Source organism: Colletotrichum truncatum (genome assembly GCF_014235925.2).
Source record: "Colletotrichum truncatum strain CMES1059 chromosome Unknown Contig_0012, whole genome shotgun sequence".
Classification (NCBI taxonomy): Eukaryota; Fungi; Ascomycota; class Sordariomycetes; order Glomerellales; family Glomerellaceae; genus Colletotrichum; species Colletotrichum truncatum.
In genome coordinates, this window is record NW_027222409.1 from 269,658 (window position 1) to 292,901 (window position 23,244).

The following is a 23,244-nucleotide window of genomic DNA, read 5'->3' on the forward strand; positions in this document are numbered from 1 at the left end:
CCGGTACGAATATCCTGCTGCAAATTTATGCTCCCAGTCACTGACTCTTGCAGCTATCGACTTCGTGCAGTCATCTTTCCCCGTCACAGACGTAGAAACCTTGCGTGACATGCTGCCTTGTATACTCCGTCTCTCTCATCAACATCTATATTGGCTGTTTAACCCGTTTCACTTCTTTCTGCTGCTTCTGGGTCTCTAAATCACCCGGATCTATAGTGAGTAGCGTTATTCAGCTTTGGCTCTAATAAACCCAGATTATTCGATTAGGTAGTTGTAAAGGTTAGTATTGCGTAACCAACATCGCTTGATTTGACTGAATGCTATGATATGGGAGTCTACAGGGTGCGATATGGGCCATAACTTGTGATTCCTTTCCAGTAGCAATGGAATACTCATAAACTACCTGCCATCACATGCACTAGGATAGAGAAGCGAGATATGAAGTGCGGAGTCTCCTGCGGTACCTTGACCTGCATTACAACGTAGCAGTCGTAGCTCCCACATCAGGGATATTCATAGAGTCAGCGGTCTGCCATCGGTCATGGGCACCACAAATTAGCATACATTAGTACCGCCTCATCTAGGGCGAAGATTTCTATTTCCCCAGTTTTAATTGCTGAATTATCACCCCACAGACTCAAACATGAGAGGACTGGGCCGGGTCAGTAAGGCAATGAATAAACGATGAAACGGCAGCGTGCCTTCCATATTCCTAAATCCTTTCAGCCTAGCCATACGTGTGATTCTCACACTCCATTCACACACTCCACTAGGGACGGCTTATTGCAGCTGGGCCCCTATTGCCGTTACAAAAGGATCGAACCATTAACCAGGATACAGACTAAGCCTTGTTGGCACATGATCGGCGATCCCCACGATCCTAACCTTACAAGTGGTAACAGTCGGAGATCAAGTCCGAAGAAGTCATGTCAGTTAGTGTCTTCTTAACGATGGTAAGCTTTGATGTGCTGTTCACCGATTCGCCAGCATCAAGATTATTATGAGCAATTCTCATGATTTAGAAGTATATGTACATGGTTTTTAGTTACTCCCTAGTAAGAGATGTAGCTGTTGTAGTTACAAAAGATGTTTTGCAAATGGTGGTAGCCCTAAAAAGATACTGATGAAAGGTACAGATTAAATACACTGGTGAAAGTTATTGACGAAAAGATAACTTTTCAACGCATCGCTCAGTGTTCGATGTTCTAGGGAGCATTGACAAAGTTCGTCAAGGCAGTGTGAGTAGCGTAAAATGCTCCTTTCGCGCTGTAGTCCTCATCGAACATCAAGGGTTTCGCGCCTGGAAGCCAGGTGTAAAGATGTTTGTCCGTGAAACCCCAGAAAGAAATGTCGGTTATTCCCGATGCCAAAGCCTCTTCAATGACGGCGCCGTAAATTTCTGTCTGCTGTGTAGCATTGTACGTATGGACATCCAACTCCGCGATAGTAACCTCTAGTTCAAGTCCTTTGAAGAAATCTACCATCTCTGTGATGACGCCCGGTACCAAGGGTTCCAGAGTAACGTGCATCTGCAGAGCAATTCCATCAATCGGAACGCCGTCCCTCACCAGACCAGAAACCAGGTCGTAGAGTTCCTGACGTTTGCCAGAATTAGACTCAACCATGTTCTCGTTGAGGTACAGCTTGGCGTCCGGCCCTGCTTCCCGGGCGATGCGGAAGGCATCTGCAATGTAACCAGGACCAAGTGTCTTGTAGAAGAAGTTGTTCACTTGCAAGCCACCCCCTTGCGTTTCCAGGGCTTCGGATACAACATCCCAGCGATCCATCTTGCCATCGTACCGGTGCATAACCGCTTCGAAGTGAGTCTTCATCGCAGTACGCACTTCTGTAGCGTCGGTGATGTTGAGGAGGTAGTCCGGGTTACAACATCCCGATATGAACCCATGTCCCTTGACCTTCATATTGTTTTCTTCGGCGAAGTCAACAAGGCGGTCGATCTTATCCCAGTCATACTGGCCTGGGGTTGGGTTGATGAAATTCCATTTGAGCTTATTCTCAGGCGAGAGGCTGTTGAACTGCTCTGCAAGCACAAATGCAAACCGGGGATCATCGAGGTAGGTCGGGTTGATGGCACCGGAACCGATGAGAACGTTCTTCTTTTGCGCCTCTTCTCTCAATGCGGTGGTGCCAGTGCTGGGAACGATATCGGCTGCTTCAGTAACAGTGAGAAGCGCGATAAAGAGTGTTGTGGCCTTCATGATTCTGTAAAGCGAAATGTTTGACTGTTGGGATGCTATTGATAAAGAAGAAGTGATCACAAGGTGAATTTTATTGAGAACTTTATAGTTTCTCATGACTGCCTTGAAAACGAAACGGATTTATGCTGTCAATGATCCGCTGGGGCTTGTCCATACAATGACATCAATCAGAGCATGGCTGATGGCCTGACCGCTGAATTGATATGATGCTTCGCCACTAAACATCCACAAAGGTTTCCGGACAGACCGACAGATTAGGGGGCACCGCAGAACGAGCTGCTACAACAGGTTACGAGCCGGTTTTCTTCACTGAGTGTGGTTTTTTTTCAGCGGATACAACACATCTCATTCGGGTGACGTTGTGGGAGAGTTATGCCACGTGAACATCGGAAATAGTTTGTGCTACTGTAGGAACGGTTGACTTCGTACAAGTTGACGCGTAGTCGAGTACTTGACACTAAAAATGTTAACATTAACACTTGTGAAAGACTAGTCTTACTTGCGACACTCATAACCGCCTTGAATGAACATTAGGCAATGACCCACAGCTTTTTAACACTGATCTCCAAAATGGGAACGATAAACGAGACCGAGGAGCGAGGCAGACAAACGAGGCGTATAAACGAGGAATTTAAACGAGAACGATAAACGAGCAGACGACGCCTCAGCTTTAACAACGAGTCATGACCATCGTTCGCCCATCATCATTATTATGGACAGTCGCAATTAAGTATTTCCATTCTATAATAATACGACTTTTCCTACTTATTTTTCAATTTCTTTTCCAGGCTTTGCAGAAGGGTTGTCATAATGGCAGTACAGCGAGAATGTTGAGCAAAACTCAATCCTACGCAAAATGAACAAGTCCTTCCTGATAAGTAGCATGGTTAATCTTTATTTTCCACCACCTGCCTGATTACCAGTGTATGTCTTTAGATAGAAACCGCTGAAGGTAAAACCTCCTGGCCGACAGCGCACATTAGAGAAGTTCGGGGTCATGTACACATACTCGCCGTGGTAGGAACAAGAACTGAAGCCGTAGACATCTGGATTTCCGCTAGGAGAGCCGCTAGACTGGCAGTTGCCGTAGAACCCCCCATCAACACGGCCTACAATCCCACAATTGATTTGGTATTTTCCTGGTCCCTCTACGTCACTATAAACTTTGTCGTCGGCGGTATACGGGTCGGGGTCGTAGTAGTTGACAAATGTTTTGTTGGGACTGTTCAGGTTGCGCATCTCTCTGGCGTCGTCGATATAAAAGGGCGTAGCAGCTGTGGCGTTGCGCACCAAACGCAGAGCTCCGGTGTCGTCAACCGAAACATACAGGTTTCTGTCAATCGATGTTTGCAAAATAAATGCCGTCGGCGTGTTCGTGGGTGTATATGCGGTCAGAAAAGTACTAGTAGTGGTCACAGTAGTTATGGATGCAGCGAGTGTTGTCGTTGCGGCGGTGACACCAGCACAGGAGCAAGCGGTGGAGTAGCGCGCCGAAGGGGCGAAGGTGCCAACAGACGGGCAGGCTGTTTGGATGTATGCTGCCAAGCTGCTCGGACTGTTTTTCAAAACCGTGCAAGACGTGGTACCGAGGGGGGTTGATGATACCTGTCGGTCTTCTAGCTGCCCTCGCTTCATGTTGCTAATGCCCGGAAACGGATTTGCTAGAGTGGTGGTAAAAGATGTAACGGTTGCCGTCTCCGTTACAGTTGACGCGCAAGGAGTCTCAGTGACTTGCATCCACGAGGAACAATCAGCAAATGCCGACGCAGGTCCGGGTCGTGAGCCGAGTACAGCACGGAAGCAGTTGTCACGGTTGCACCCGGCTTGAAGGCCAAGTAGCTGGTTCATATAAGATGCGGAAACATGTTCAATGATAATGTTGATGAGAGTGGCGAGCAATACGGACTTCATCTTATAGGTGGGAAGGTTGTACCGAACGAACACGATCTTGGATAAAATAGGCCTTTCGTCTGTGGCTGACCTCTTGTTGTACTTCCGCCAAGACGCAGTGATAAAGCTGCTGGGAATATTACTACGTACGCAGTACGCAACAGACTCTTCTTATAGAGCCAACGTTGTTGCAGCGTGGTTGAGAATTTCGTCTCGTTTTGAAAATGAGACTTTCATGGGTTGGAATCATGAATCACACCTGATTAGCATTCAGCTTCACCAAGCCTCATTTTCTGGCTCCAATCCCTTCCAAGCATTACCTATACCCCTTTTTGGGCTGCTGCGATACCAAACTCACCGTCATTTCTTAAAGACCTGCACATACTAGTATTTGCTGTTTCTAGTGTCAACTGACACACGCCAAATATTGAGACACGACTAATCCTAGCCAGAATTAAGTTGTCCAGGCTGTGGTCTTTGATCTTGTGCGGCTTCTGCCTATGTAAGAGCCAATCACTCCGGCTTTAGGCCCCTTACTGACTCTGAAGGGAAGGGTGATCCGACCCCATGGGGTCATGTCTTAGATCAGCTGGTGATTGCTGTAATGGGCTGGTCTATGTGTACAACCATACCCATTGGAAAACTCGGGATTTCGTTTCTTTCCGCCCACCCACTCCAGATTCCTCCAAGAGGTTTTGTGCTGATATATATGCTTTCCCCTCATTACTCTGACACAGAAACGTGGAGTAGGCGCAGAGATGTCTTTTCAGACTCGCTCCAGATTTTAGGTCTCCAGTATCCATGCCCACCCAATCTTGTTGCTTCCCCGACGTCACTACTCGATGTGTTCGTTCATATCTTCCTTGAGAAATTGACTTAGTTGTCTTCTTGACTGTTTGAACAGAAACATAGCGTCGCTGTAGTGCATGCATAGGAAATTTAGGATTTACGGTGGCTATACCAGAGCAATTATTCAGTAAAGAAGGAAACGGAAGAAAGCCAAGACTCAGTATGCAAACTGCCATCGAAGAAAAGACGCTCAGAGAAAAGTCGAATCAATGACAGTAAAAATATAAAAAGGGTCTACTGAAAGCGGCTCTGCTTGCCTGTCATTGAGCCGGGTGCACCCAGTCTCGATGTCTCCCTCCTACATTGGTACTGCGCCCTGCGCGGCCTCCAGGGCGGCGCAAGCTGCGTTTGCATATGACATGTATTTGATTGGCTCCTCCCTTTCTACCGCTATATTTATATTGACGGCAATACCATAGCAGATCCGCGACACATAGGATGCCACATTGGTCAACTCGCCCAAGACAGCCGCCGTTGCATCTAGGCTTAGATTGTTGTGATAAAGCTCACAGAAATGCTCAAGCGTTACAAACACTGCCGGTATGGCGATGATAGCATCGAGCTTTGCCCCCTTGGGGCGTTCCTCACGGTCGACAAAGACAGGGTGGGCGCCATAGGCTTCGAGGCGTCCCTGTGCAAAAGGGGTGAAAAAAAGAATGCTGAGGAATCGGACTCCAAGGATCCCGTAAGACCATTTAATTGCGGCCGTACTCTGAATGGGGTCTCTTGGTACGGCGAAGTCAGCTATGCTTGAGGAGACGCCGCCGACAACACTTATGCACGCTGATTGCATGGCCAGGGGGTTGCCTGGTTCAAGTGAAGCTTCCTCGGCGTCGACAAAAATTGACATGATGCTCGTACAGCTGCCGACAAAGTGGCCAAGTTGATAGATGCGCTCAGCAAGCGGCGATGGCGGTGACTTTAGGGAGGCAGGGGATGTGGGTGCTGTGCTAGCCACCCTTGTCGAGGCGAAGGAAGAGATCGAAGTCGGGGAGGTCTCGCTGATGCATGCGCTGTCAAGTTGTTGAGGCATCACAGAGGCATTTGCTGACTTGGGAACGGCGTTCACGGCGCGATGAGTAGCAGCTATGCCAAGAGATTCCGAGACCGGCGACTTTGAGGAGTCCGGTCTCAAGATCGCCTGCATTGTCCCCCAGGAATCCGCGGCAATGAACGCCTGTACTTCGGCGTCGTCGGCAGCAAATGGGGCCTTCTGGTGAGCAATCTTGTATATAACCGTGTACGAGAACGATGGGAGCCAGCATATCAGGTCCATATAGGATATGTCGGGTATGCCAACGTCGTTTAGAATGTCAGAGATGACGGGGATATGAATCTTTGTATCCAGGAGACCGATGACATCATCAGCAACATCGACAAGAACATCGAATAGTGCATCTATCACAATCTGGACGCTGGAAAGCACCCCGAGGGCAATGATGCCAGCGAGATCCTTGAGAACTTCCCCAACTGTCTTGGTCCTGAAGTTCTTTGATAGTTTCTGCAGCTGAGTATAGACGTTTGACATGGTCTGCTCTTCCTTGTCCAGCGCCTCAAGCAGGTCATTGACGACTTCTGAAGCTACATTCATTTTCGGCAGCGTGCCCACAACCTCTGTATCGGCGACGTGGTTCTTGAAATGGGTTATCATCATCTGCGACCCCGAGGTATGCGCCTTCGCAGGATTGGTGCCGCTCGCGGCCGCTGGTTGAGAGGCTTTGCTTCCGAGTGGCGACCCCCAGTCCGTGATGCCCGCCCACTTTTCGATACTCTTCTCAGCATGCGCAATCTGTCCATCAAACTCCGTCTTCGCGGTATGGAGATAGTCAACCTGACCACGCAGCCACTGCCTCGTCATGTTGTAGAAGACGTTCTTAGTCCGTTCGATATCATCCCAATCGAATAGAAACTCCACAAAGCCCATGAGCTTCTTGATGTCGGTCTTGACATTCTTGAAAACCCACTCGGCTGCCCCGACGATAGCGTCGACCGAGGTCAGCGCTGCGCGGTAGACTTTGTCGGCGATGGTGGCTACAAAGTGCCAGGCACCACTTGCATCGTCTTTGATGACTTTGACGACCCTCTGGCTATCTGACTTGAGCCAGCGGAAGAGGTCACCAGCTGCGATCGCTACATCGTGCACCAGACTGCTGTCTGAAGACGAGGGCTTGTAGAGGGTGTGTGGGATCACGCTCATACACGACCCGGAGGACACAGTCGGCTTCACAAGGCCGTAGGTTGTGCCGAGTCTGCTGAGGCTGTCAGCGGCAGCGGTTACTTCGGCTGGCAGTGCTTTCTCGACGAGAGCGGTCCATGTCGGATTGCCCCTAATGCCGCCTGCAACCGTGTTCGTTGCAACCTTTGCATCTCGGAGGGCTCCCTCGCTATTGAGTGCGGCTATAGTCTGGAAGGACTTCTCCATGGGGTTGATAATGACTTGAGCGTCTCCACCGTTGCAGATGACCGTCATAAGAGTGCCGTTAATGCTATCTTGGAGGGCCTCAATGATGGTCAGACATCCACAGGCATCCGTAGTCACTGTGACAGATGCCTGCCCTAGGACGTAGTAAGTCCCGTTGATATATACGGGTGTTTGAGAACTAGTGGAAATTGACAGTTTAACGTCAGGGGCTGGCAGATCGTGTTTGTCGAGGACGTGGATGGTAGTCGTGTATGACTTGAACGAGAGCGGCCTCGTCTTACGCTCCGCGGCCTGAAGCTTTATCTCATCTGCAACCCACATCTTTGCGTCAGTGCCGGTGGCCTGCGTCAGTCTCTCCAGCTTGCCAGACCCGGATGTAAAGATGGCTTTGCCGCCGTCCCTGCGATTGAGGTATGGAGTCATTCGCTCGACACCGAACAAGATTGGCACAGGGACACTCCAAGCATTCTGGTTGCTGAGTTGATTGGACGGGCACGAGATGTAGTATACCTCGTTGCATGCATTCTTGCCCCAGATCGTCGTCACGCCTTCACGCGTCATGGCTGCGAGCTCCGATGTGCCCGAAAACACGTCGCTGCTGAGCAATTGCGTGGCCACAGACATGTCAGTCTGTCTTTCAGCCGGAAAGTAGTACAGAGTCGAGTTCCCGACAGCGAATAAGTCTGTTGTACCATCAGGTGACGCAAGAGTACCAGGCCTGCGGGCGGCAGCAATGGAAGATGCCCGCGTGTCCTGTGGCAAGATGAGACGGCATGGTAATGGAGGACCGTCGCCAAAGGCGTTCTCAATGGGCACGTAAACAAGCTGGGCTGAGCCACCAGCGGTTCCAACGGTATAAACCCCATCGATGAACCCCTTGGCGACTCTACCCACACAGGTCTGGTAGTTGCTTTGTTGAACGTCTACCGGGAGACTATGCGAGGTCCAGAATCTGCCGGAGGACTTTTGAGGATCGACGTAGTAGCGGTCAATTTCCTTGTCTGCCTTGTTCGACGAGCGTAAGGTGTCGACAATGATGTGTTGCTGGCTTCCCTGCGGCTCTGCGAACATAACGCGGATGATGTCGACAGGTCCTGTGTGGCCTTCAGCATCAAAAGGGATCAGAGACCAATTGGGTTTCGCTGTCCATGATGTATCGGAGCTAGAGTTAAACAGGGAGAGGAACAATTGGTCCGAACCTCCTTCAGATACCACCAAAGCCATCCCGATGGTTCCGTCCGTGACGCTTTGTCCCACGTCAAAAGTGCGCACTGAGGAGAAACCGGACGAAAGAGCGGTGCGGACCCAACCCGTCTTGGTCGTGCCGCTCTGTTCCATGATGACATTCAAGACATTGTCTGTGCTCAATGCGAAGAGCAAGGAGTGACCATCGTCAGTCTGGAGCGCCTCGAACTTTTCCGTTGGAGATACAATCTCTCCCTGGATGTAGTTCTGGATCAGCTCCGTGGTGTGGGTCATTGAATATGACGGCGGGCTGGCTGTTTCGGGGGGCTTTGAGGTAGGTGTTTGGCCATTGTCTGTTGCAGGCTTCCCCCACGACTGATCGGATATTGGTATATCTGCTTGAGGGGGCGGCTGAAAGGATTCGTTTGGCGAAGCGTAGGTAATGTCACAGATCAAGTCCTGGTGTTTGGAAAACTTGGCCGATGTGTATGTGAAAACCTTGCCGCCAGGGAAGACAAAGTTTTGGGGCGTCGCGAAGTCGAAACTCTCCAGATCAAACTTGACAAGGCCTTGAATCTTTTCCTTGATCTGTTTGACGGCGTCGTTGACGCCCGCAAACATATTTGTTATCCAGCTGGCATTAGGTTCCTGAGATTTGTCCTCCCTCTGGGACCTGTTGGGGTCACGGCTAATCTTCAATCGCCCTGTCTGGTCCACGGACAAGTCGTAAAAGTCGGTGATGGTGACATCGTACCCTGTCAGATTCTGGTTAGTACCTTGACAACGGACTGATAAATAGATCCACAGGTGTTGTTGGATTTTGATGGTACTGTCCCACGTGAAAACTTCGCAGGTGTAATGAGGTATAATTGTCAGAGTGTCAAAGAATCCGTGTTCTGAATTCGAAGACGTCACTCCAGGATCATTCTCAGCAGACCAGGTGATGTCGATTATCCATGCCTCATTGTCAGGGGACCGGATATCAATCTTCTGAGGTGTTTGATTGGAGATGAATTGCAAGTCGGGTTCCCAATCGCCCCAGAAATCAGTAAATTTGATTTTAATCTGGGGTTTAATACAGGATTTCATTGCCAATGGCAAGATAGTCTTAATCAACTGTTCAGCAAAAACGGCTCGCTTGATGGCAATGACGCCGCTTTCGTTCTTCACTTCCCCGGGCTGGACCCAGTTCCAGTACGGATCCGAGAATGCAGGAGCTCCATGGCCGTCAGTCATGCATAGATGACTGAGGGTCGTCGCGGCAGCCTGATCAGGCGTCGGATCGTTGATCACCTGAGTATTGGAGTCTTTGTACCGGCTGATACCAACTTCAAGCGAAGTCACCTTGAGCTGAGAATGATCTTCACTATCTTGAGTGACGGCGGTCACCGCAAGAAGTGGCTCTCCATAACTTTTAGCAGCCTTGCTGTACAGGTCGATGAAGCTCTTCTGCAAGACTTCTAGTGCGTGGGATCCGGCTGGGATTCCTACGAAGTTGGGCGCACTATGGTAAGCGGCATTTTCTAGGTCCAAAAGAGTTTGTTGAAGGCTGAAAGACGTGCTTGAAAATGAATCGGTAAGCTGAGCTTGGAGATTTCTCTTGAGCTCTGGGTGCTGATTAAAATAGGGCGTTTCAAGGTTCCGGTCAAGGCCCCCTTTGACGACGTCGACGGCCGTCTCGATGTACCAAGGCGATCCGGAAGGCTGGTCCCAGACATTCCAGCTTCCATTGATGGAAGATTCGCAGCTTGAAATGTTCTGAATAACTTGGAACTCGGAGCAGAACATCCTGAAGAGAGACTTGCCGCCACTCTTTCCTAGCTCCAGAATTGGGGGAAGCTCCTTGGGTATCTTCCCGGGGGGCACCCCAATACGGATCTTCACGCCTACAGCGAAGTTGTTCTGAGTGAGGGCCTCGACTCGAGGATCACTCGCTGGTGTGCAATCTAGAATGTCAAACGGGTTGACCCCGTTTGTCCTCTTCAGCAGTTCCTCAAGGCTGATCTGAGTTGTGGCGTTCCCGGTATTGGGGTCCTAAACGGGTCAGAAACCGGTCAAATTATTGCTCGGTGCATTTCTCAACAGCACGAAATAGATGTTCATTTCTGCTGTCGCCTGTGATGTGTATTAACTTACCAAGAGATAACAAACATAGTTTACCGGCTGATTGCTTTCCCATAAATACTCTAGCAAGCCGGAATTGATACTGGCCTGAGTTGTCGAGACCACGAAATCGTAACCGTATCTGGAGTCGGTGAGGTTGGAGTTGCTGGCGTTCATTGTGGTAACTACAGTGTGGTAGGATAATTTGGTTAATTGATAAAAAGTGTAAAGATTCAACGCCTTTTCGTGTTGCAGTAGATTGTGGTGCGATATTCTTTTACTTTACATCTTCCAACTTTACTATGGACCCAAGAATCAAGCATAAATGTGGCATATATGGGCTAGAGGCAGACTACTGCTCGCTTACATCACAGCATTCTTGTGATTGCCACCCCACATGTAGATATAAGAAGATCTTGTGCCCATCACTCGATCGAGGACAATCTTTTGCAATGTTTTGGCGCAAATATTCGCCCTCGAGACTACTAGCGAGCTCAGCTCGAGAAGCCACAAAGTCAAAACAAGATCATGGTTCGCCACAGATGTTTTGATTGTGGTATTGAATCATTATATTTCATGCAATCTTTACACATGCACGGCTCGCCCTAGGACTCTTGTTTGACACTCTGGTCTGTATGCCAACAAGTTGCAACGCGGCTTTGTGAGAACGGAACAGCCAAGTACCGAGACATGTTCCAAGTAGTCGTAGCGTCTGATCTGCCTCGTGCAGAATGATCAGCGCATCGCATCTTTGTCGTCAAGGATATCATAGAGTGATCCTCCTGACGAGGAATATGCCATTTAATCCATGTGAAATTCTCAGTTTGCCATAGAATACCGATATGGCGGGCTTCCCCCGCACTGCTGAAACCAGAACATGCCTTGAGGCGTCGACGGCTCCAACTAGTTGCAAAAGGCTAAGCAGTGTGCAGGGAACAGATACATATTAGGCACTGCCAAGACCAACGCGCCAAGACATATTATCAATTCAGTCAGTTAAGTCACGTAGGTGGCGGGGCTTCAACTTAAATGGCTTCGCTACTAGACTGACGCTTGGAATGAGGGCGACTTCAATCAACTTCCAATCAATTATATGGGTTATGTTTCCTGCCTTGACCAATCTTATAAGAAGAAACTGACTATCGCCGGTGGCGGCGCCTGAGATGGTCTCAAGTCTCATTGTAACTCATCTGCCGAAGGATTATGTGGCTCGTGGTCTAAAGGGCTTGCGCTATTCTGTCTTGAACTTAAAGGATGCGCCGACAGCACAAGCAGAGTGAGCATCGCAAAAGTCGCTTACCCCGCTTTCAGATAGGAATATGCCCCACGTGAGTTTTGGTAATTTCATTGAATTCCAAGACAAACAAAGCAGAAACCCATGTCAGAACAAACTAAACTTTGATTTCTGTTCCTTTGCTCTCTTGGCGGTAATAACAAAGAAGTTTTATAGCCTGCTCTTTTGACTGTTAAATAGCCTTAACGTCACAGTTCCACGGGGCAGTTTATAATTGAGCCTGTGTATCATGTGCCAGCCAGACCTGTCTAAGAGACATTCATGATAGTATTACCACAAAGGGGATGATAAATAAGAGGTTAAATAACATGATGACTGCATTTGAGTATCTAGTTTTATTTATTACCTTCGGATTACTTGTTTAAACTCTATGTTATTATGTCGCCTTAAGCGTGTGGAAAAAAATTGGTATGAGGCCCAAAAGCTTTACCTCCTGGGCATCCCCTTATAAATTTCCTTTCCAACAAAATGAGCACATACGACCATACCCATTGGAAAACTCGGGATCCCGTCCGCTCTCCCATAGATAAGCCAATGAGGGCCGGATTAGTAGTTGGGTCGGTGACGACCAGCGAATACCTGGTGTTGTATGTTTTTGATGGTTTCATTCCAGTTCTTTATTTTGTCCTTCCGGTATATAATATGGATGGTTATCCGAAACCGTTGGTGAGAGCTTGCACTGTTACACTGAACTGTGTATTCTCAACAGTGACGAACGAACCTGCATAGTTGACTAACCTTTTCAAGTCTCATGGAGGTAGACGATGGCCCAGTATGATAGAAATCCTGGGTGTAAAATGAATGTCAAGAATAGGGCCAAAGCTAGCTATCTTTGTAGCGGTGTTGTTATGCCATCTATGCCGCGACATGTACAGTCAACTCCAAGACGGGTAGGTAATACGCCTCATTATGCCTGAACGAATTTCTTTCTGGCGAAAAGCTATGAGTTGTGTTTTGAAAAAGCCACTTGCGGAAGGAAAATAAGGGTGATCGAGAGGAAATCTCGTACACTGAATAACTATGGCTTCTAGCCGTCTTATGTATTATGAATTTGGACTCAAAGTAGATATATATTCTTTGACTACATTGTCATACGACGCATTGGCCACTTAAACTTTATATCTTAATTTATAGCGCTTTTGAATTCTTCACCATATAATAGCAGCGCCCTACAAGAAAAACAAATTCCTTTCGTCCATAAAGCTATCCTGATTCATTAACGGCCAACACGCTAGTGAAAAATCTGTCAAGTCGTCTGGGGTAGTGGCTGGCAGTGGTGCATTTTCATTGTGATTGTAGACCTGAAGCATATTCAAAAGAGCTCCAAGCTTGTTGGCAGTCTTCTCTGCATCTCTTGAACTATGGCTCTGCGACTGCAACATGTTGTTTGCTCGTAAAAGTGCCGCTTTGACGTTAAGCACCACTTCTGAATCTTTTGAAGCTCCGTCCACACTCTGACTCTTGGATATGGAATACAGATATTTGCAGAGTACTGAGGTTGCCATTAAAAACTCATGGAGGATTGTCGACGCAGACAACCTCCAACCTTGCGACGCAAGGGCGCCGCCACTCGCAGTCTCGCAGTGGATCAAATCCTGGTATTCAAGAAGTTGCATGGCGGCATCAACACACTTTCGCACAGACTCGGCACAAAATTCTGAGCTACATCCGCAACTCACTTTCATTTGGGGAGCGCCTGCGGGAGAGTGCTCTTGGCCATTTGTTGTCCCTCCAATGACGTGCCGGTAATGGAGAATGATGAGACATTTGCGTAGAATGACGGCGAGACTCAGCCTGTTGCTGATATCTTCCGAGGTAGCAAATAGACAGGCTGATATGGAGGTAAATTTTATGCCCCCCGGAAGTCTTTCGTAAGTGTTCCTCAAGAGTTCGTCCAAGTGTCGCATTTTCTGTTCGGAGCAAGGTTCGTTGGTTACTGTAGTTGAAATAGCGAGATCAGCAATACTGGCCATAATGACCATAAACTCATGCCTTGCCAGCCAGAATGACATGGGTGTAATCTCCCCAAATGGGCGCGATGGTGGTAGTTCCATTGTGTCTTCGTCGAAATCAGTATCGAAAAGATTGCGGGCAGGCATAATGTCGCTATTCTCGTCTTTAATCATGCGGGGCATTCCCATTTGTAAAGAGAACACCATGTCCATGCCGTATAACATCATCCACAACCTTCTTCGGAGCTCCCCTTGAAACGGACTGATCACAGGAAAGCGTGAAGGTTCAAGGTGACAGCCCATTCGGAATGCCAGGCGTAGAATGACGCCTAGAAGTGACCAGTTCCTTGTGTCGGGATCGCGACGTCTTACGTGTTCAAATAAGCAGTAATTGAGGAGCGCTTCCATAGCATGAGGGCCTCCGCGACTGTAATCTCCAAGGATGAGACAGTCAATGAGTTGTTCCAGGTACTCTGGATGAGACGTATTAGGTTTGCTAGACCTCCAGGCCCCCTGCTCTGTTCCTATCCCAAGATTGCTAGCCGTTGTGAAGCACATAATGCTATAAAGGAGGGCCAGCCACATGACGGGGACCTCGGCAGGGTTTTACCAGAAAGCTTCATACTATGACTTGGTGTCAGTCAAAGAAAGGCGCCTGAAAGTATTCAATAAAACACGCTACAAAGGGGCTTTCTCTATGGATGCTCGATTGGGCGATGGTGGTTTCGACAAGGCAAGGTAAGAAGCCGACAAATAGATGGGATTTGAACATACCTGCCGAAGAAAAGAAGGAGGATGGATGTGCGCTAAAAATAACTGCCGTCAGTTTACGTATTGAAACTACTATTTCCTCAAATATCCGTACCATGTGGCACTTTGTTGAAGTAACGAAAAATGTGCCGGTCAACGACAGCTCGAGGTGGCAAGCCTTCGAGTAACTGGGCCTTTGTCCGACATTGTCTTTTTGTAGAAAACAAATGTAATGAATCCATGGGGTTCGACTCTTCTGGAAGGTCGAGAACTTCCCTGTCCGTCTGACTGAGTGCTTTTGTGGCTTCGCTCTCCTTCTCTTGTATAAGACATTGCCTTAGTTCTGACATGCTGTCGAGTATGCACGTCCAATGAGCACTGCTAACATAATTCGTGCCCAAAGATCCAACGTCCATCTTTCCAGAGGCAGTATCAAAGGGCTTTGGACTTTGAGAAGATTGAGTAGACACTTGAAATGGGGTTTTCACATTTGCACCAGGGGTGATAACTACCCCAGCTCCAGGATTATCACGGCCATTGACAAGGGAGCTTAGCATGCTCTCAAGGGTGGCGAGTCTTTCTAGGAGACTGGGGTCGCCAGCAGTGCGAGAGCCTGAACCCCCCTGTGGCCGTGCGATGCTGGCGGCGGGGTAAGTGCAAGCACTACCTAGACCTCGGGCGACACAGGTTAGGCATGGTTTTGAGCGATCGCATCGCAGTCTGACAGAGTTTGTTGGCAATAATTTTTTATCGTGAGAGCGTGGGTTTTTACGCACTTCTTTTGTCTGCAAAAGGTGCAAGAAAGCTGGACTTTATCCCTACGCCTGTTTGGCGCAACAGACCGTCCTGATGGTGGTGGTGGTGTCAATGATGGAAAGCCTTCGGCAGAGCGTTCTGACACCATGATTTCTCTTGGCGCTGACTAGAAGAAAAAGACAAAATTCGCTAGAAAATACTCGTAGGGATATTGACATGAATAGGGGGCATTGGGTCGTTTTTCGGAGTACTGGCAATAGGTCCGATATCCGTAGTTTACTTGGTGGTGTGTTAAGGTGTTGGAGCATCCATTGTTCTTTTTGCATCATGCGAAGAAAAAGGGAATTGTGGGCCTCGTGGGCATGTCTTGGATTGACCAAAAGAGTTTTGATGAAATATACGGGATATTCCGGCTCCACTGAGGGAGGCTAACTTTAATTGGCGACCCTGGCTTCAACAAGCTACTAGGCCACCCATTTGATACAGCTCTGTTGCTACGCTAGAGCCTGATTTGCTGTGACAGTTCCTTGGTCGTAGTTACCCTCAAGAGGTTATATCTAGATGTTGAGAATGACTTTTCAACGTGAATTCTGAGTCATGTTTCATAAAATTAATCTTTCATCACGTAAGACTGGGTCTTACCCTTACAGAGCCTACGGATTTTCTATACATTCAAACCCCTTGAGTTAGACTGTGCCGGTGAATTCGAAGTTAGTAACAAATGTCGCCCAGTACTCGGCTAAGGCCGAAAACCCTGATTCTATGACACCAATAACCAAACAGATCTGAATAACGCCTAGAAAAAACGTGTAAAAAGTCACGTGAAATTCACCTGATAGAGTCGAAGCCCATCAAAACCAATTATCGAGAGATGGCTTGAAAACTCCCATTGCTTAGTACATGAGCTTATGCAATGAATTTTCTAATTTACCTAAGGAAAGTAAAAAACTCTACAGGGTATGATGTATGATTAGGTAGCTTCAAACGCTCCGGGTTGCCGATCTTTCCAGGGAATTCCTCTTTCAAGGTATTGATGATATCCGGAACATGGAGTTCTAAGGTGGGCCGTTGTTGTTATCCTCCACAAGTACGTACCCGGATCTCCAGTCCGACCCTCCGGTCCGACCCTCCGGGCCCGAAGGCCCGCAAGTATCGTTCTTTGAGACGGTATCTCCCCTAGCGCTCGACACTCAGGAGGAATTTATTATACAATTTAGTCCTAGTTATTTCACAAAAGTGATTGGCTCGAATGGTCCGCGGCGCAACCAAACCATGTGACAATGTGAGAATTTCTGCCTTCCATGTACCTTAAGAATTACCCAGCTTGGTATATATTCTAGCCCTTCTCAGAACTCGATCTGTATTTCAGGCTCACCTCCTTCTCCAGCAGCCAGCCAAAAAATTACTCGGCCTATTCACCATGGCGGGTTCGAGTGATGAGCAACAGCAGTATGAGCTGGAGGAACTCTCCAACCTTCAGCGGGTTGCTACTGACCTCAAGCGTCAAACGATTATCCCCAATGATCCGCGCCTGGATCCCGAATCCAAAGATTTCGATCACTACCGCTGGGCTCAAGCGGTGCTTTCTACGTTCAACCAAGAAGACATCACGCCCCTGGGCCAGGCTGTTGCATTCTCCGGGCTGGGCGTAAATGGCTCTGATGCCAAGGTGCAAGTGCAGCACACTGTCATCAGCAGCCTGCTCTCACCAATCCATCACATCACCAGTCTTGTGAGCTCCAACCATCACGCCACAGCCAAGACCATTCTCTCTGGATTCGACGGACTGTTAAAGGGTGGCGAACTCCTACTCGTGTTAGGTCGTCCAGGAAGTGGATGCACTACATTCCTCAAGGTCATCACAGGACTCCTAAACGGCTTGAATTTGGACCCTCAAAGCAATATTCACTATATGGGTCTCAGCTACGAGCAGATGATCACTCAGTACCGCGGTGAAGTGGCTTACAACCAAGAATTGGATGAGCATTTCCCCCATCTTACTGTCGCTGAGACCCTTCACTTTGCGGCCGCGGCTCGAACACCAGAGCAACGTCCAGCAGGCATGACCCGATCTCAATATATTGACACCGTCACAAAAGTCAGTATGGCCATCTTCGGTCTTACCCACGCTCGCGACACAAAGATCGGAGACAATTTTGTCCGTGGAGTCAGTGGTGGTGAGCGAAAACGCGTCAGCATCGCAGAAATGTTCCTGTCCAGGGCTCGCTTCGGCGCGTGGGACAACAGCACCCGTGGACTTGACGCCTCATCCGCCATCCAGTTCATCAGGTCTTTACGAAACTCAGCAGACGTTGGGAGAGCATGTCATGCAGTAGCAGCTTATCAAGCCTCCCAGCCCATGTATGATCTTTTCGACAAAGTGATCGTTCTATATTCTGGCCACCAAATTTTTTTTGGTCCGACAATGCGTGCCGTCCAATATTTCGAGGAAATGGGATGGTATAAAGACCCCCAGCAGGTGGCTCCAGATTTCTTGACCGCCATCACAAACTCAACAGAACGCCGCCCTCGGACCGGTATGGAACACAAAGTACCGCGCACCCCGGAGGAGTTTGCCCGGTATTGGCAGAGGTCCCAGGACTATCAGGAGCTCAACGGTCAAATTCAAACATTTCGAGATGAGCATCCCTTTGATGCTAAGGATGCCGAGACAATATTCGACGTTCACCAGAAGCAACAAGCCAATCACACAAGACAAGGTAGCCCCTATCTTTTGTCGATACCCATGCAGATCCGACTCTGGCTTTGGAGAGCATTTAGACGTATGCGGAACGATGTACAGGCCGTCAGATCTGTAGTGGGCTCCCAAGTGTCGCTTTCCCTTATTATTGGGTCCATGTTCTTCAAATCCCCGAACAACAGCAGTGCTTTCTTTCAAAAGGGAGCAGTGCTCTTTTTCTCAATTCTCATGAACGCCATCATCACAATCAACGAAATCTTACAGTTGTACAGTCAGCGACCTATCGTTGAGAAGCAAGCGCGGTATGCTTTTGTTCACCCATTTACCGAGGCCATGGCAAGTGTGCTTGTCGACGCCCCTGTTAAAATACTACGGGTCTCTGTTTTCAGCGTTGTTCTCTACTTTATGGCCAATCTCCACCGGGAACCCGGGCCTTTTTTATCACTGCCGTCTTCACCATGTCGGCCATTTTCCGAAGTCTGGCTTCGTTCACCAAATCTGTGGGTCAAGCGATGGGCCTAGCAGGAATCATGGTGCTTCTCATTGTTGTCTACACCGGTTTCACCATCCCTGTTACATACATGAGACCTTGGTTCTCGTGGATCAGATGGATCAATCACATATTCTACGCCTTTGAATCACTTGTTTCCAACGAATTTCATGACCGACAATTTGGCTGTGCCGCGTATATTCCGCCATATGGGAGCGGAGACTCGGCAATCTGCTCTTCCGTCGGTGCATTGCCTGGCCAGCAGTTCATCCAGGGAGACGAATACATTGCCAAGAATTACAATTACCACCACTCTCACTTGTGGCGAAACTATGCTATCTTGCTGTCTTTCATGATTGTTTTCCACGGTTCATACTTCATGGCAACGGAGTTTATCCGCTTTGGAGGATCAAAAGCCGAGACATTGCTGTACCGACCAGGGCATGAGCGCAAAGAAACCGCATTAAGTGACGTGGAAAACCAGCGGAAAGACCTCGGCTTACGCACAGAATTGGTCACTGACGAGGTTTACGTTCCTTACTTGCCCAAGCAACAAGACATCCTCATGTGGAGAGGGGTTAACTACGATATACCTATAAAGGACGGCACAAGGCGGTTGTTGGACGATGTCAATGGCTGGGTGAAGCCAGGGACATTAACAGCTCTTATGGGCGTATCTGGAGCTGGAAAGACTACTCTTTTGGACGTTCTCGCGAAGAGGGTGTCCATTGGCGTGGTAAATGGCGATATTCTGGTCAATGGAAATGCCCTTGGGTCCAGTTTTCCTAGAAGGACCGGATACGTCCAGCAACAGGATTTGCACCTCGAGACTACAACAGTGCGGGAAGCTCTTCAGTTTAGCGCAATTTTACGACAACCTGGCTCCGTATCAAAATTGGAAAAACTCGAGTATGTCGAAGAAGTCATTCGGATGCTTAGCATGGAAGAGTTCGCTGAGACGGTTGTCGGCAACCTGGGACAAGGCTTGAACGTTGAGCAACGTAAACTCCTGAGCATAGGCGTAGAGCTAGCGGCGAAACCTACACTTCTCGTTTTCCTCGACGAACCAACGAGCGGTCTCGACTCCCAAAGCTCTTGGACCATCTGCAGCTTGCTTCGGAAACTAGCGGACAACGGCCAGGCGATACTTGCAACTATCCACCAGCCCAGTGCTTTACTCTTTCAGACCTTTGACCGCCTACTTTTCTTAGCCAAAGGAGGCCGGACGGTGTATTTTGGGGATATCGGATCTCAGTCACGCATCTTGCTCGATTACTTTTTCCGGAATGGTGCAAAAGAGTGTGACGTCTCCGAGAACACTGCTGAATACATTCTGCGAGTTGTCTCTGATGAAAAGAGCAACATAGACTGGCCGACTAAATGGAAACAAAGCACCGAATTTCAAGAAGTTCTCGCAGAGTTGGAGCAGCTCGAGAGTCTCAAAAACGGGGAAGGAAATAAAGCCACACCGGAAACTCTCGAGAGTCACTTCGCCATGGCCTTTCTGAGCCAGCTCCGGTACGTTACTCAACGGGTTTTTCAACAGTACTTTCGGCAGCCGGAATACATTTATGCTAAATTCGGTCTTGGAATAGCTTCTGGTCTCTTCATCGGTTTCTCCTTCTGGAAGGTTGATTCTTCACAGCAGGGTTTTCAGAACGCATTGTTCAGTATCTTTTTGCTTTGCAGTATTTTCTCCGTACTCGTCAACCAGGTCATGCCCAAATTCGTTCAACAAAGATCTCTCTACGAAGTGCGGGAAAGGCCATCACGCATTTACTCGTGGCAGGTGTTCATCTTGTCGCAGGTGGTTGTTGAAATCCCATGGCAGGCAGTTGTTGGCCTTTGTGCTTGGGCGTCCGCCTTCTTTCCTGTCTTCGGCGGTGGAATATCTTCAGAAAACACTGGGATCGTGCTGCTCTTTATTGTGCAGTTTTACGTTTACGCTTCAAGTTTAGCGCAAATGGTCATTGCGGCTATTGAATCCCCTGTCGTGGGGGCTATGTTTGCCACTCTTATGTTTGGCCTCTCATTTTTGTTCAACGGTGTTATGCAACCGCCAGACGCGCTACCTCGATTTTGGATCTTTATGTATCACCTGTCGCCCTTTACTTACTACGTCGCCGGAATCTCCGCAGCGGCTCTTGCGAACGAAAGATTATCTGCTCCGCAGCCGAGCTGAGTGTGATTGATCCCCCTTCGGGCCAAACCTGTGGCGAATATTTTGCAAAGTTCATTCAGGCTGCAGGAGGTAGCGTTTACAACCCCGATGCCACCTCCGCCTGCGAGTATTGCGCCATGACGGATGCACAAGACTATTTTTCGATACGCAGGATTTTGGTCTCTGAAAAGTGGCGTAACTATGGCATTTTTGTTTCTTACTTTGTGTTCAATGTTCTTGTTACCGTTGTTCTCTACTATGTTTTTAGAGTACGGAAGCATAAGAGCCTTTAGCGCCCTCAGTTAAAGAAAGTAGTGTTAACTGTAACCTGTATATATATTTCAGAGGTTATACTTTTATAACATTACTCCTAGACAGGCGTGGATATCTTCTTTACACAGTAGAATAAAGTAGCCATTCCAGCCATCAATACTTAAAAGACAGCAGCCAGATGACTCCAGGGAAAATTGGTCGACGTGTGGTTTCAAGGCTACGATAAAATATGTCTCAGGGGCATTACCTGATTAATATTTTGAATCTTGTACATGATAATTTCCTCTCCAATGTGAAACATAACCTTGACATCGTTCCTTGAAGAAAGAACACGCTATGGCTCGATTTGAAAGTCTGAGAGTTAAAAGAAAAGCCTGTAAAAGACTCGTTGTGCCCCTTGATCTTTATCATTTCCCAGGGGAACTTACGAGATTTTAGGTGCTGAGTGACTTTGATGTGTAGCATAATGCACGAGATCTGCGATTCTTCAAGGAGCTAGTTTTACTACTTTTGGAAAACACTGGTCAAATGAGGGCTTGAAGAAGGTTTGTGGTTTTATGTTCTTTCTACAGCTAAGGTTTCTCTTTAATCTAGGACCAGGGGCTCATCATCGATGATTCCAAGTGGCCGGCGCGTGGGTGCAGGCCATTGGCGCAACGTCTCATAGACTCCTAGAACCAGCTGGATGATTGCCTGGCATGCCTGGGTTTCAAAGACACGGCGTTTTTAGACGGGCCTTAACCAGTCACCAGCCCTGTGACCCGCATCGTAGGCCAAGGCCAAATTGGCTCGGGTCATGCGCTCAGCACCGAGGTGATATGCTCTGAACTCGGAGGGGTTCATTTCTGCGGGCATGCTCTTCATGTTTTCTAAGATGTTTTGAAGCCCCTTTCGGGCCTTTGCGCGAATAGCCTCGACATCTTGTCCAACAAGACGTCCATCACGCTTTACAACCTTTCCATCGATCATAACGGTTTCCACGTCAGCGGGAGTTGAATGCAGAACGGCGGTTCCAAGTGGGAAGGCGGAAGCGCTAAGGCCGCGCTTGTTGGAAATGACAACGATGTCGGCCCTCTTGCCCGGTGTCAGGGTGCCGATTTTATCCCCAAGACCAACCGCCTCCGCGCCGTTGCGCGTTGCCCAACCAAGGGCATCACTAACTGAGGCCTTGAGGTGCAACGGCACCTTGCGTTGGTTTTGCTCGGCGTCGTGATCGAGAAGGCGCAGCGTCTGTAGAGCCAGGCGCATCTGCGACAGCAAGTCCGGCGCCACGGCAGCAGACGTATCGATGCTGAGCGACGGCTTAAGACCGCGGTTAAGGCAATCCCTCAATGGTGGAATTCCCATACCCATCTGCATATCTGTCTCCATCGCAATAGAGATCTTACCTCCAGAGTCGGCAATAAGATCCATGTCGCGCTCGGTGAGGCCAGTGCAGTGGATGTATACGTGTCCTGGGAACAGAAGATTGTTGTCATTGAGCTCCTCCAGACCGTTGGTAATGACCGAATTGCGGACACCTGCCGTGTGCGAACAGCAGAGCATCTCGCGTTCCTTCGCCAGCTTCACTTCAGCCACCGTCATGTCAAACGGGACGGTGCCGATCTGGCTGAGTGCCAGCCCGACTTGTACAAGGCTGTCGCGGTCAGGGTTGTCATCCCGGAGCTTTTTCACATGCGCCATGCGGGCCTCCCAACCAGCCTTTCCCCCCTTGACTTCTCCATAGCTATAGTCGCTCATGCCGTAGCAATAGAAGGCCCGAATTCCCGAGTCTTTTAGTGCCTGGAGTTCTGCCTCTGCATGCGCGGCAGAGGGAAAAGTCTCGCACGAGTCCAAAATGGTTGTGACGCCGCTGTCGATCGCCTCTAGGGCGCCGACAAGCGCGGAGGTGTGCATCTCCTCGACACCAGTTGCCGGGAGCCAGCGGGTGTAGGTGTTGGATAAAAAGTGCATCAAAGGCTGATCGGCCCCAATTCCGCGCGTGTCGTGCTGGCTCCGGGCCTCCGGACCCACTCTGCCGCGTCTCGGCCGCGAGGTCACGTGACCTCGCTCCAGCGACCGTATTCTTAAGCGTCCTTCGCTCCGCTCGCTCACTTAGAGAATACAAGCCGTTTTGTTCCTAGTTGATGCCGCCCGTGCCTGACGTCGGTCACCACAGTTATGAGCCCAGCTTACCACATCACCCCTTTCTACTGTTAA

At 48.9% G+C, this 23,244-nt stretch overlaps 6 protein-coding genes across 6 annotated transcripts, besides 1 other annotated feature; 1 reads left to right on the forward strand and 5 right to left on the reverse strand.

Moving 5' to 3' along the window:
• Positions 1-1,205: 1,205 nt before the first annotated feature.
• On the reverse strand, positions 1,206-2,219 carry CTRU02_214896 (tomatinase; the record flags this gene model as incomplete). Its single annotated transcript, XM_036726591.1, has 1 exon — positions 1,206-2,219. One exon carries the CDS (start codon positions 2,217-2,219, stop codon positions 1,206-1,208), a length of 1,014 nt encoding a protein of 337 aa, XP_036581778.1.
• An 894-nt stretch (positions 2,220-3,113) lies between these two features.
• CTRU02_214897 (FAD dependent oxidoreductase) lies at positions 3,114-4,130 on the reverse strand (the record flags this gene model as incomplete). The annotated part of the gene is made up of 1 exon (XM_036726590.1): positions 3,114-4,130. The coding sequence occupies one exon, from the start codon at positions 4,128-4,130 to the stop codon at positions 3,114-3,116; it is 1,017 nt and encodes a 338-aa protein (XP_036581777.1).
• Positions 4,131-5,256: 1,126 nt separating this feature from the next.
• On the reverse strand, positions 5,257-6,486 carry CTRU02_214898 (uncharacterized protein; the record flags this gene model as incomplete). Its single annotated transcript, XM_036726589.1, has 1 exon — positions 5,257-6,486. The coding sequence occupies one exon, from the start codon at positions 6,484-6,486 to the stop codon at positions 5,257-5,259; it is 1,230 nt and encodes a 409-aa protein (XP_036581776.1).
• Positions 6,487-12,348: 5,862 nt separating this feature from the next.
• Positions 12,349-12,486: a sequence feature (Protein overlapping with rRNA (CTRU02_214899, KAL0930079.1) was converted to a misc_feature.).
• A 2,996-nt stretch (positions 12,487-15,482) lies between these two features.
• Positions 15,483-15,638, reverse strand: CTRU02_214900 (uncharacterized protein; the record flags this gene model as incomplete). Its single annotated transcript, XM_036726587.1, has 1 exon — positions 15,483-15,638. One exon carries the CDS (start codon positions 15,636-15,638, stop codon positions 15,483-15,485), a length of 156 nt encoding a protein of 51 aa, XP_036581774.1.
• A 1,202-nt stretch (positions 15,639-16,840) lies between these two features.
• Positions 16,841-20,793, forward strand: CTRU02_214901 (ABC-2 type transporter; the record flags this gene model as incomplete). Its single annotated transcript, XM_070206333.1, has 2 exons — positions 16,841-18,457; positions 18,511-20,793. The coding sequence occupies 2 exons, from the start codon at positions 16,841-16,843 to the stop codon at positions 20,791-20,793; spliced, it is 3,900 nt and encodes a 1,299-aa protein (XP_070059976.1).
• A 978-nt stretch (positions 20,794-21,771) lies between these two features.
• CTRU02_214902 (amidohydrolase) lies at positions 21,772-22,998 on the reverse strand (the record flags this gene model as incomplete). Its single annotated transcript, XM_036726585.1, has 1 exon — positions 21,772-22,998. One exon carries the CDS (start codon positions 22,996-22,998, stop codon positions 21,772-21,774), a length of 1,227 nt encoding a protein of 408 aa, XP_036581772.1.
• Positions 22,999-23,244: the final 246 nt, after the last annotated feature.